The 13,908-nt window shown below is 50.5% G+C and overlaps 1 protein-coding gene across 2 annotated transcripts in view; it reads left to right on the top strand.

Moving 5' to 3' along the window:
* MTA2 (metastasis associated 1 family member 2) overlaps window positions 1-13,908 on the top strand; it is a 386,348-nt gene that overhangs the window by 30,411 nt on the left and 342,029 nt on the right. For both annotated transcript variants that reach the window (XM_078660594.1, XM_078660595.1), the window contains exons 4-5: window positions 6,362-6,479; window positions 6,763-6,826. In XM_078660594.1, coding sequence (XP_078516720.1) covers window positions 6,362-6,479; window positions 6,763-6,826 — 182 coding nt within the window. The remainder of the gene's footprint in view (window positions 1-6,361; window positions 6,480-6,762; window positions 6,827-13,908) is intronic.

The raw sequence follows: 13,908 nt of genomic DNA, 5'->3' as shown, positions 1-13,908 counted from the left end.
CTTCCCTGTAACCAGGTGATTTTACACTGTGCTGCAACTGTAGGTAATCTAGTGCACACCAAAAAGAGAATACAAAGTTCGGCCCGTATACAAAACATTTTTTTAGAAAGACATACAAAGTTTATTCAATATAAAATATATCACGAGGGTCAGACATATATGCTGGTACATATTACAATTCGTTGACATACACGACCAGACAATTGGCATACAAAAAAGAGGTTACATAAAAGGAGTTCCAGAATAACTCTGGAACTACAACAAACAAAACAATGTGTCCTCCATAAATTGCGGCTACAGTTGCGTCGACGATGTTTCGACCTTTGTCATTAGTACATGGTCATCTTCAGGACAGATAATTAACTGAGCATCCCTCCAAACAATTTCTAATCGGACAAATGTGAACAAGCACAGTGAGGATCAGTGCTTGTATGAATACAAGCACTCACAGAGCCATCCTGTTCCTCACGAGTTGTGGCGGTGAGATGCCTGGCACCAGCTCCTCTCCACAAGTCAGGCAGTCAGTCTAGCCAGGGAGGTGCGCGGGGCCCGGAACAGCCGCACCACCGGACTGCCTGAATATTCGCAGACGGGAGACCACTCTCCTCTCCTTCTTGACGGCCGCCATCTTGCTTGCCCTCCAGGCATAGGTGCTGCAAAGGGCCCATCCCACTCCTAGGTACGATCACCAGCAGAGATTTAGAGAGAGGGGAGGGGGGGGGGTGAGTCACCAGCACCAGTAGGCCCCCTCCGACGTCGAAATCGCTCTGTGCGCTGCCCTCCTTACCTCGCCTTGCGCGTCTGTTACGGGGATCCCTCACGCCGGGCCGTTCCACTCCTCTGGCACCAGCCGCACACTATGTTGTCCAAACACGGGCGGTTGCCCCCCCAGCAGGAAGCCGCACAATGGCGTCCCACACCGGTGGTGTCACCGGAGAGCTGATTAATGTCTCCTATGTATGGCCCCCATCTTGTCCTCCGGATCAGCCACACAGCTCAAAGGCCTTGGTCTCCTGCCCTGAATTGAAGAACCGTCTGTTAGCAGGACCAGCAGGTATGGCGGAGAGAACGACCAGCAGGTATGGGGAGAGAACGACAACTACCCCCTTTCCACAACGAAATCGACAAGTAACAAGCAGGCAGGACAGGTGCTTTACAGTGCTAATGATTAGTGGGGACGGAGAGACGGGAGGGGGGTCCTCACCCGTCCGCCATCTTGGCCATGCCCGGCAAATTGGATAAGTTTAAAGGCCACGTTTATGTAAACTTTTATGTTTGTCTAGCTACATAATTATGTTTTTTGTGTGCAACTGTGGCTTTTTCGGAACATCTACATTACTGGATATGAACGATTTCCTAATTTGTCCTTGCTGACACTAGGGTCATGATCTGAATGGTGCAGAAGGTGCCGTGGCTGAAAGCTCTAGGAAACCCACTGAACACCAATAATTGCTACATTTTACTACTAATTAAGCAATCACAAGTGCAGTTATCTTACAGGCACTAACTAGGATCATGATTTCAGTGGTGCAGCAGGTGCAGTGGCACAGGAGCCAAGAGCTCTAGGAAACCTACTGAACACGGAATATTGCTATATTTTTCTACTAAACAAGCAGTCGGGAGTGATTTTCTGATTCTTTTGTAACTATTGTAACACATATCCGATAGCATCACTGTAATAAACGCTGTAACTAAATTGACTTTTCTGTCGACCTACAACTTATGTTACATTCAGTGCATTTATATGGCACATTTTCACAGTTTTTGAATGGTCCTAAAATGCTTCTGAGTCAGGACACACTAACACCTTGGCAAGGACATTCTCCATGCCATAACATTAGCACTTCAGCCACTGTAAGCACTGTATAGATAGTAATTTTACCATATGGCATTTCATACCAAGCTTTGGCAAATCCTATGCAATATCTTTTGGCTTTATCAATTTTTTTTAACCATATTATACAAAAGTGCTTACTTCAGTGCAGCATAGCTAAAAAGAAACAAGCATTTGCAATGCAATAAGTATCGCATTTACGTGAGTATCATAAATGCAACACCTATTGCATTACAAATGGTAGTTGGTAAAACACCCATTCAGCTCTTTAACTTTATCAGCTGTGCCCCTTTCCTTAAACAAGCTGAGTCTAAGGAAAGGGGCATGGCCGCCACTAGCTACAGTAAGTTCTTGCGGAGGTGGTCAGACTGAATTAAGAGCGCCAAGATGCCTATCAGGTGATAATGAGCTTTAGAAATGTAATAAATAAATAAAGTGAAAGCAAAGTATGGACGTTTTTACAAAAAAAAGCATTTGTTTGTCATGTTGACAGACAAATGCTTTTTTTCCCTTCAAGTTGACCAACAAATGCTTTTTTTCTAAAAGCGCCCCATGCTGCGCTTTCACTCTAATGGCGGCCATGCCCCTTTCCTTAGATTCAGCTCGTTTAAGGAAAGGGGAGCAGCCAACATTAAAGTGTAAATGCGGCAGCATGGGGCAATGTTAAATAGTGTTTTTAAAAAAAATTAAACAAGCTGTCGCATTTGGCACGGCTAGTAAAGCAAAGGTACAGCCGCCAATATCAGCGTGGTGTGCCATGCTATGTAAAAAAAAAAAGTTATAAAGAAGCTATGAGCAAGCGTGACCTACCTGTAACAGCAGGCATGCAAAAACTATTAAACTAAATGGTGCTCGAGACTGTAATTAAAGCCTGCCTCATTGGAGGCTGCAAATGAAGACAAGGCAGTACGAAGGAGGGACTAACGAGCCTATTTACAAATCAGAAGCCGCCAGCATTTACGAAGGACAAGGACACAATCCAATGAAAAATATGGGCGGAGAGATGGCGGGGATTCCAGCGCATACTGCCGTACAGCGTGCCTCGCAGAGCAGCACTTGGGCTGCTCAGGCTCGACTATAACGCGGACCACGCTGGCTGTCATACAGCTGTTTAGGTCGAGCCTAGCGCAGCGCGCATGTGCTGCTCCAGGAAAACGACCTCTTGGAATCATTCTGGACTTTTTTTTTTAGCATTTTTTCTATTGGGCTTGGCGTGCATCTTTCTAAAAAAGACAGCACGCAATTGGGCAAAGGCGGGTGCATGATCCACCGTTCCCAGGAAATGTATCTGCCCGCGGCTTGCGGTTACAAGCAGGGGCTCCATCTGTTCGGGGTCATGTCACCATCTGTTTTTAATTAGCGCGTTCCCCACGCTGCCGTGCTCACTCGCCCCCGCTTCTCTCGCACCATTCTTTTTAATCAACCCTCCCTTCACATGCACAGCCCTGACAATGCTCTATTTGCAATGAGAAACTTGTGCATTCGTTGTCATGCTAGGCCCATTGCTGTTGACTTGTAGAAGGAGGAAGGCAGCAGAATCGTGTTTTGACAGTGGCGGCAGAGGTAGTGAGACCTCTGCTTACACACACGGCTCCTGATTTTCTCTACTGTGCTCCCTTTCTGATTTGGTACTGGCATTATATAATGCGATCTTAACTTTAAGGCAAGCACCCTATTAATTTTATGTTTGACCTCACAACCGCAGGTTCGAACCCCAGCACGTCTGCTCATCCTTTCATCCTACTAGAGGCAGACTGACTAACATTCATTTGGTTGGCAATACACATCTGTTACTCTGCACCAAGATGCAGCATTCTTCAGCCCCGCCTTCACGTGCACACTAGGATAACTCACTTTCGCCTCCTTTCAATTTGGCTTCTGATTTTCTATACTGTGCTCGCTTTCTGATTTGGGACTGGCATTATGTAATAGGAGCCAGCAGCAGCGTCACGCAGGCCGCCATCTGTTTTGGGTCAGGTTTCGTTTCCAGACCTTGCCGCTTTTATTAGAAGGGGCGTCCCCTCCACAAGAGTGCTCTTTCATTTTCTCTAAAACACAAAGGAACAGAAACAAAATCAATTACGGTGACAACTTACTTTTCAGCTGAATCGTCAGCACCGTCTAATGAGCGGCCCTTGGCCAACAAGCCTACCCTGGAAGGCAAGAAGCAGCTGCTACAGTGGTTAAAGCTCTTTAAAGACCACTCGTGTCTTGGGGAGGAAGGGAACGATCCTCGTGGAGTTTCAGTAAATAGCTACATTGTGATGCTTAACCATTTGTTGACCGGATGATCATGCTTCTGCTTAAACAAAACAGAAGAACGTTCGCAATCAGCATTTTACCCTAACTGTTGTGGAGAAAAAACAAACATCTACAGCAGGTAGGCACAGTGTAACTCTACAGAGTGCATCTTTTCGTTCCCCCACCTCAGAAATCTGCAAGCACTTCTCCTTTCATTCCTTTTTATTTTTTGCATTATGTAGCGCGAATGAAGGTATCAAAGCACTTTATATGAGTACTAGTTCCATTACAGAAATCTGCCCGTTAGGTGATAATGTGCTGCATGGCTAAACACTTATAAGGTCCCAAAGGCGAGACCTATTGGCTATGCCACTGCTTGTTTTACATTACCTTCTGCCATTTGCAACATAGCTAAAAACATTACCAAAGTCAAGCCCAGACCCTGCCACCAGCCACCGAGCCAACGCCCCCCCACCGCCACCCTCAGCACCTGGACCCCCGCCAGCATCGAGGACACTACCCACATGATGAACACAATTCACTCCGGCTCACCAACAGACCCCTGCCCTCACCACATATTCAACAAAGCAAACGCCGCCATCGCACCCCACCTCCGGAACGTCATGAACATCTCCCTCTTGTCCGCCACCTTCCCGGAGAGCTGGAATCATGCTGAGATCAACGCCCTAAAGAAGAAACCCACAGCAGACCCAAAGGATCTCAAGAACTTCCGGCCCATCTCCCTTCTTCCCTTCCTAGCAAAGGTCATCGAGAAGACCGTCAACAAACAGCTGACCACCTTCCTCGAGGCTAATGGCTCCCTCAACCCCTCCCAGTCCGGTTTCCGAGCCAACCACAGCACCGAGACCGCCCTCATTGCAGCCACCGACGACATCAGGACCATGCTCGACAATGGTGAAACCGCCGCCCTCATCCTCCTAGACCTCTCTGCCGCCTTCGATACCGTCTGCCACCGAACTCTAAGATCCCGCCTCCACAACGCAGGGATCCAAGGAAGGGCCTTGGACTGGATCACATCATTTCTCCCAGACAGTCCGCCTCCCTCCCTTCCTCTCCACTGCAACCACAATCATCTGCGGCGTACCCCAAGGCTCCTCGCTCAGCCCGACCCCCTTCAACATCTACATGAGCCCCCTCGCCTCCATCGTACGCAAACATAACCTCAACATCATCACCTACGCCACCCAGCTGCTCCTCTCCTTCACCAAACACCCAGCCACCGCCAGAATCCACCTCCAGGAAGGAATTAGAGACGTCGCTGAATGGATGAAAGGCAGCCGCCTAAAGCAGAACTCGGACAAGACGGAGGTCCTCATCCTGGGACCATCGCAATCCGCCTGGAGCGACTCCTGGTGGCCCACTGCGCTGGGCTCCCCACCGGCACCCACGGACCACGCACGCAACTTGGACTCCTCGCTCACCATGACCAAACATGTCAACACCATCTCGTCCGCATGCTTCAACACCCTGCGCATGCTCCGAAAGATCTTCAGATGGATCCCCACCGAAACTAGAAGAACTGTCACCCAGGCGCTCGTCACCAGCCTGTTGGACTACGGAAACGCCATATATGCAGGAACCACAGCAAAACTTCAGAAAAGACTCCAGCGCATACAGAACGCATCCTCACGCCTCATCCTGAACACCCCCCCCCCCGACACAGCCACATAACCGCTCACCTGAGACCTGCACTGGCTCCCCGTCAACAAAAGAATCACGTTCAGGCTCCTCACCCACGCACACAAAGCACTCCACAACACCGGACCCGAATACCTCAACAGACGACCCACGTTCCACACTCCAACCCGCCAGCTCCGCTCCGCCACCCTCATCACCATCCCACGGATCCGCAGAACCACTACCGGAGGAAGATTGTTCTCCTACCTGGCCACCAAGACATGGAACTCCCTTCCCGCCCACCTACGTCTGACCCAGGACCACATCACCTTCAGGAGACACCTCACGACCTGGCTGTTCGAACAGTAGCAGCACCGCCCCCACTCCCCCCCAGCGCCTTGAGATCCTCACGGCTGAGTAGCGCGCTCTACAAATGTCTTGATTGATTGAATAAATCTCACATAGGCAAGACCTATTGGCTTTGCCAATGCTTGTTGTTATTAGATCTTGGTATGGCGCAGGCTGCCTGCTTGTGTTCATTGTTCTGTCCTCGTACGCTTCTAAAATAGAATCTTTGTGCTTCTCTTGAATGGAATGCTGATCGAGTGTTGTCTTCCATTTCTAATCTTTGTATTTTTTTCTTTTCAGGGGAGTTTGAGGATGAATCCAAACAGCCGACTGTGGGGGAGCCACAGCGGCATCAGCTCAAACACAGAGAGCTCTTTCTTTCCCGACAGTTTGAATCTCTGCCAGCCACTCATATACGGTGATTACATCTCCTGTCTTTGTACACCAATGTTTGCTTAGTGATCCATCTGACATTAAAATGTGTTAAAAGTGAAATACCTGGTGGACTACCGTATACCTCATGTGAGTTCTTCCACCTTACATTGATATCACCAGAAAAATTCTGAATCCTAGAATTCCCTACTCTCTCATGCTGTCCCCCCCTCCCACCTGACTTTCTAACTTTCTTACCTTGCTGCCTTCATATTCCATGATTGCAACTTGGTTAGTGACCCTGAACTTTGCTATCTTTTATCCCACAGGGGGAAGTGCAGTGTAACACTACTCAATGAAACAGACATCCTGGGCCAGTACCTAGATAAAGAGGTGAGGTCGCATTTAAATTGGTGGTGGCAGTATTGAGTCTCAGCCTAATACAGTGAAACTTATATTGTCTCATTTCCCTTTGGTGCTGGTTGTCTCCTTGTGTTTGCACAAAAGTCTCTTTCCAGCATAGGTTAGTAAAGCAGTGCCATACCACCATATTTTTTTCTGGATTACTGTATCTGACTCCTCCAGTCAGCTCAACAGTCATTTGAGACCACTGTAGATGCTTGTGGTTAAGTTTGTCATGAGAACAGGGTTTTAATGAGTCTGTGACTAGTTGCTGGTAAATATCCTGTGAGGGTGTCATTAGTGTTCCAGGGCCACAATGTTTGAACACTTCAATGTGGGATCAAGCTACTCATTGTGAGAAGCTAACCAGACTTACTTTAGTTGGTGGATTGGGTTAGAAACTTTGATTCAATGTAACATAAAATATAATAATATCACAGTCCAGTCAATGCTTTACTTTAGAAAAATAATATAATTTAACAGATAAATAGATACTTCTGTTAAAACCAATAGTAGCATACAAAAGAAGCTGCTGGAACAGTTGACTGTACATTCTTACAGCATCTTAGCCCCTTGACCCATGTTACATTATGGGGTTTCGGTTAACCTTGAGTGGAGGTGATGAGTCAGAGAGGGCATTAGTTGTAGGCTGGGGGCTGTTTCGGGAGCACTAAGGGTCTTGGGTTATGGAGCCAGTCTTCTACAAAACAGAAAGGTGTGCAAGGGTTCCAGGTGTGGTCTCTGACACCAGTTGTTCTGTACTCATTCTGGAAAGTCTTAAGCCGTCTTTCTAGAAACTGTACTTTCAGAGTTATCATTCAAAGTCTTGATTCTTTAGTCCTGAAGTCCATTTCCCTTATGAGCTTGGTTATGGCTTGTGTTCCAGCGGGTGACATTAATCCTTTGCTTGACCCTTTCACGATGACCAACTGCTTATGATACAGGCGCTAAAGCATTGTTTTAACCTCCAGCGGGAGATGGCATTAAGGGTGGTGATCCAGGACATTGGCTTCCAACAGAGAATAACTTTGTCCTTAACTTGTCTCGCTATTTAAATGCCTTGACTGGTCACTGGGTTCATGATCCCGGAGATTAATTTCAACTTGAAACCCTGAGTTTTAGTACCGAAATAACTTCACCATTGATTTTTGTGGGATAGCAAAGCTGTTTAGGTGGTGGAGATTTAACTGAAGGGATATTACCATTTTTGACTGGAAACCTAGCTTGTCTTTCAGCCAGCTAAGTTGTTCAGTGTTGCAGCCTGACACCACATTGTTTCAGAGAGCAAGGTGCTATATTGTATGTCTGTAACCTCACACTCTTTGACAGGGGCTTCTGAATAAGTAAATCAAAGGCATCCCAAAATTTCAACGAGCTCTTCCCTCACAGGATAAGTGATCGTAGGTTTAGGGTTAGCTAGTGAGTAAATGCTACAAAGAGTTTGGTGGGTCCTATGTTTGCCCCCAAAACGTTAGGACCTATAGTTCTTTCTCTCCTACCACTAACTGCAGTAAGCCTTGACCGAACAATCCCATTACTCCTGGAACTAAAGTACACTTAGGGAGTAGCTTGCTTCTCTAATTTAAGTGAACCATCATTGCGCTGCTCTGTGAGGAATGCTGTAATCCCTCTGTGGATTTTGAACACACACCCCCATCGCTATTCATTGGTTGCTTGGCCCTCCATAGTTTTCATTGGTGAATAGAGTCCTGCCTTGTGGCTGTCTAGTACCCGGCCTGGCGACTGCCCCGGCTATATGGATCCTTTTGATATGGGCCTTATGATTTGGCCCGTGCACAACTTTTTTCTTTTTCCTCAGCTTGTTTAGTAACTTTCCTGTTGTGATTCACTTTGCTGCCGCCGCCCTCCCCGTTGTCCTATTCCCTATGTTCCCCCCTCCCGTTGTCCGTGTTGACTTTATTCCTGCCCCCCTCCCGCCATACTTTCTGTTGCCTTTCTTCCCGCCCATTGTCTTTGTTGATGCCCCCTCCTATTGCCCGTGTCTTTTTTTGTTCGCAACCCACTCCTGTTCCCCTCCCGTTGTCCGTGTTCTTCTTCCCGCTCCCCACCATGCTGGTTTTCTTCCTGCCCCCCTCCCTTGCTCACCCATGACCTGCACAGCCATAACTGCCTGCGGCTTCTGTGTAAGTAACATACTCCACCCCACACAGCAAAGAGGGAGGGACGCTCGGTTCTCATGTCTCCTACTTAGCCTTCAGCTGTAATTAAATAAACTGGTAAGGAAATGACTACATATTCAATGTGTACTGTATGCCCATTTGTTACACCAAACCTGAATGCCCTTGGTCTTAAAATGTGTAGCCGCCAACAAAACGTGTGGCTCTTAGTCTAAGAGTTATTGTTAACAAGTTACACGAAGAATGAGTCTCATTTTATTGTGCTCTGCTATCTCATTCATTTGTTTGCCCATTGCTGCCACATTTTTGGCGGCCAAAAGCGGTACAAAAGGGGGTGGTGATGGACAGAGCATCAGAACCAATCGAACACTCACACCCAGTCAAAAGATCTGGGTTTGATCCATCACCATTCTTTAGCCACCTCTGCCACCCCAGTTCAGACATGGCCGTATGCAAATCAGTCTGACCCTGTGCCTCATGGGAACAGTCCAGCCCGAACTGCCAAGCCATGCCTTCCCTGGACCGGAAACAAGCTTCCGAGGACCGGTTTCTGGCATTCCAGCCGTCTTCAGCCCGGCTTGCTTGAATCCAGTGGCAAAGTGAGCAAGGGACTCACGTCTGAGCATACCCTGCCACATTTTTGGCGGCCAAAAGCGGTACAAAAGGGGGTGGTGATGGACGGAGCATCAGAACCAATCGAACACTCACACCCAGTAGTCAAAAGATCTGAGTTTGATCCATCTCCATTCTTTAGCCCACTCTGCCACCCCAGTTCAGACATGGGTATATGCAAATCAGTCTGACCCTGTGCCTCATGGGAACAGTCCAGCCCCAACTGCCAAGCCATGCCTTCCCTAGACCGGAAACAAGCTTCCGAGGACCGGTTTCTGGCATTCCAGCCGTCTTCAGCCCGGCTTGCTTGAATCCATTGGCAAAGTGAGCAAGGGACTCACGTCTGAGCATACCCTGCCACACTTACGGCGGCCAAAAGCGGTAAAAAAGGGGGTGGTTTTTGCTTTTGTTTTTGCTTTTGCCATGTACTTGCAGCACCGATGCCCCCGGGTTTGCAGTGCAGATATGCCGCAGTCATTTTTATCAACATGCACCCGAGTCCATGGGGCTTCCGTGCCTTAATTAGTAGCCGCACTCAGCGGTGTGACCACTCCTGTAAGTGCTGGGCCTGTCGCTGAAAAGGGATGTGCAGCGAGGACTTTGAGGTCTCGGCAACCGGTCTGCTCGAGACCGGTCTGTTTTGACCGGACATGTTAACAATGCAAGCCTAAAAGGATAATCCTTAAAACCCTTCGGTTGGATCCATTCTTCCAGCCCTCTCCGCCTTCCGACACTGGACCCCTTCAAAATGCAGAGCGAAACCTCCAAATACAAGCTATTTTTAGGTTTCGCCTGTCAAAAGCTGCGCAAGCAGCCTTTCGCGCAGGCGAAATCTTATGTTTCACAGTATGTGCATTTTGTCCCTCCTTCTCTTCCATTGGCTAGCTCCATAAATGGAGGCTAGCCATTGGAAGAGCGATCTGTCCGTCATTGCCGGAGCAGATTCGTGGGCGTTCCGGCGATTTTTACTCATCCCGCCCATTTTCGTGCGTCATGCAGCGGTGGGCGGATGTTATTAGTTATTTTTTTTGGACGTCATGTTTTGATCATTTGCCGCCGGAAGATGTCCAGGTGAGTGCCGTTTTATTTTTCTTGCCTTCTTGTGCCCGTTCCCGCCCCCCCTCCCGCTGTCTGTTTGCCCGTTCCCGCCCCTCTCCCGTTGTTTGCCCGTTCCCGCCCCTCTCCCACTGTCTGTTTGCCCGTTCCCGCCCCCTCCCGCTGTCCGTGTGCCGCCCGCGCTATGCTGCAACCTCCCACGCCACTGCCCCCCGGCCACCGTCCCTGCGAACCACGGATACATGTTTCCGACGGTATGAGTTAAGCTAAAGCAAACAAACGACTGGACAGAGTGTGGCCGTCGGAGGGCCTAGCGGTGCCGCTGACCCCTGCGTCCCGGGCCAGAGCTTGTTTTTTCTAGGTCTGGTGTCTCTATGTATTGTTGTCCGTGGCTCGTGGCTGTCGTCTTAGTTTCTGTCTGTTTTCCGTTTCCGTCTTTGCCTCCGTGGGATGGAGGATGGACTTCAAGGCATGTCGAATTTAGAGTGCCCCCCCCTGTTCTTATGTGAGGGACGCACTATTTTGTCTTCACCCATTGGCGCTGTGCTGCAACCCCGGCCAAAACACACGGGCTTTAAAGTGAGATATAAGACACCGAAAAAACATAAGTGTGTGTCTCACTTTAAGGAACATCACAGAGCAGCTCTTCAGTACAAGCAAACATGACAGTGTACCTCACTGAGGTATGGAAGCCCTCCATTGCGCGCATCTGAGGTATGGCAGGGTGTCTCAAACTAACCCACGCAAAAATATGTGCTACACCTCACTGAGGTACGACCACCTCCCTCTCACGGAACTATACAGAGCTCTTAAAAACAACCCCGCCGCAGGTAATACCTTATATCCTGTCTTATTTTACATACTCTGGTTTGTTGAACTGCGTTTGTACCGTGGAAAAGACCTCAAGTCCCACAATGCAACAAAAACGCACATAAGCGGTAAGCTACTTTATTAGGCCATTCGACGTCATAAAAGCTCTAGCTGTGTGGCTCTGTGTGTGTGTGTGGCTCTGTGTGTGTGGCTCTGTGTGTGTGGCTCTGTGTGTGTGGCTCTGTGTGTGTGTGTGGCTCTGTGTGTGTGTGTGGCTCTGTGTGTGTGTGTGTCTCTGTGTGTGTGTCTCTGTGTGTGTGTGTGTCTCTGTGTGTGTGTGTGTCTCTGTGTGTGTGTGTGTCTCTGTGTGTGTGTGTGGCTCTGTGTGTGTGTGTGTGTGGCTCTGTGTGTGTGTGTCTCTCTGTGTGTGTCTCTGTGTGTGTGTGTCTGTGTGTGGCTCTGTGTGTGTGGCTCTGTGTGTGTGGCTCTGTGTGTGTGGCTCTGTGTGTGTGGCTCTGTGTGTGTGGCTCTGTGTGTGTGGCTCTGTGTGTGTGGCTCTGTGTGTGTGGCTCTGTGTGTGTGGCTCTGTGTGTGTGGCTCTGTGTGTGTGGCTCTGTGTGTGTGGGGCTCTGGGTGTGTGGGGCTCTGGGTGTGTGGGGCTCTGGGTGTGTGGGGCTCTGGGTGTGTGGGGCTCTGGGTGTGTGGGGCTCTGGGTGTGTGGGGCTCTGGGTGTGTGGGGCTCTGGGTGTGTGTCTCTGTGTGTGTGTGTGTCTCTCTGTGTGTGTCTCTGTGTGTGTCTCTCTGTGTGTGGCTCTGTGTGTGTGGCTCTGTGTGTGTGGCTCTGTGTGTGTGGCTCTGTGTGTGTGGCTCTGTGTGTGTGGCTCTGTGTGTGTGGCTCTGTGTGTGTGGCTCTGTGTGTGTGGCTCTGTGTGTGTGGCTCTGTGTGTGTGGGGCTCTGGGTGTGTGGGGCTCTGGGTGTGTGGGGCTCTGGGTGTGTGGGGCTCTGTGTGTGTGGGGCTCTGTGTGTGTGGGGCTCTGTGTGTGTGGGGCTCTGGGTGTGTGGGGCTCTGGGTGTGTGGGGCTCTGGGTGTGTGGGGCTCTGGGTGTGTGGGGCTCTGGGTGTGTGGGGCTCTGGGTGTGTGGGGCTCTGGGTGTGTGGGGCTCTGGGTGTGTGGGGCTCTGGGTGTGTGGGGCTCTGGGTGTGTGGGGCTCTGGGTGTGTGGGGCTCTGGGTGTGTGGGGCTCTGGGTGTGTGGGGCTCTGGGTGTGTGGGGCTCTGGGTGTGTGGGGCTCTGGGTGTGTGGGGCTCTGGGTGTGTGGGGCTCTGGGTGTGTGGGGCTCTGGGTGTGTGGGGCTCTGGGTGTGTGGGGCTCTGGGTGTGTGGGGCTCTGGGTGTGTGGGGGTCTGGGTGTGTGGGGGTCTGGGTGTGTGGGGGTCTGGGTGTGTGTGGGTCTGGGTGTGTGTGGGTCTGGGTGTGTGTGGGTCTGGGTGTGTGTGGGTCTGGGTGTGTGTGGGTCTGGGTGTGTGTGGGTCTGGGTCTGTGTGTGGGTCTGGGTCTGTGTGTGGGTCTGGGTCTGTGTGTGGGTCTGGGTCTGTGTGTGGGTCTGGGTCTGTGTGTGGGTCTGGGTCTGGGTCTGTGTGTGTGTGGGTCTGGGTCTGTGTGTGTGTGGGTCTGGGTCTGGGTCTGTGTGGGTCTGGGTCTGTGTGTGTGTGGGTCTGGGTCTGTGTGTGTGTGGGTCTGGGTCTGTGTGTGTGTGGGTCTGGGTGGGTCTGTGTGTGTGGGTCTGGGTGGGTCTGTGTGTGTGGGTCTGGGTGGGTCTGTGTGTGTGGGTCTGGGTGGGTCTGTGTGTGTGGGTCTGGGTGGGTCTGTGTGGGTCTGTGTGGGTCTGGGTATGTGTGTGTGTGTGTGGGTCTGGGTATGTGTGTGTGTGTGTGGGTCTGGGTATGTGTGTGTGTGGGTCTGGGTATGTGTGTGTGTGTGTGGGTCTGGGTGTGTGTGTGTGTGTGTGGGTCTGGGTGTGTGTGTGTGGGTCTGGGTCTGGGTGTGTGTGTGTGTGTGTGGGTCTGGGTGTGTGTGTGTGGGTCTGGGTGTGTGTGTGTGGGTCTGGGTGTGTGTGTGGGTCTGTGTGGGTCTGGGTATGTGTGTGTGTGGGTCTGGGTCTGTGTGGGTCTGTGTGGGTCTGGGTCTGGGTCTGGGTCTGTGTGGGTCTGGGTCTGGGTCTGTGTGGGTCTGGGTCTGTGTGTGTGTGGGTCTGGGTCTGGGTCTGTGTGGGTCTGGGTCTGTGTGTGTGTGGGTCTGGGTCTGGGTCTGTGTGGGTCTGGGTCTGTGTGTGTGTGGGTCTGGGTCTGTGTGTGTGTGGGTCTGGGTCTGTGTGTGTGTGGGTCTGGGTCTGTGTGTGTGTGGGTCTGGGTCTGTGTGTGTGTGGGTCTGGGTCTGTGGGTCTGGGTGGGTCTGTGT

The sequence above is a fragment of the Lissotriton helveticus genome, chromosome 9, assembly GCF_964261635.1.
Source record: "Lissotriton helveticus chromosome 9, aLisHel1.1, whole genome shotgun sequence".
NCBI lineage: Eukaryota > Metazoa > Chordata > Amphibia > Caudata > Salamandridae > Lissotriton > Lissotriton helveticus.
The sequence above is the reverse complement of the archived record's forward strand: the minus strand, read 5'-3'. Positions and strand labels throughout refer to the sequence as shown.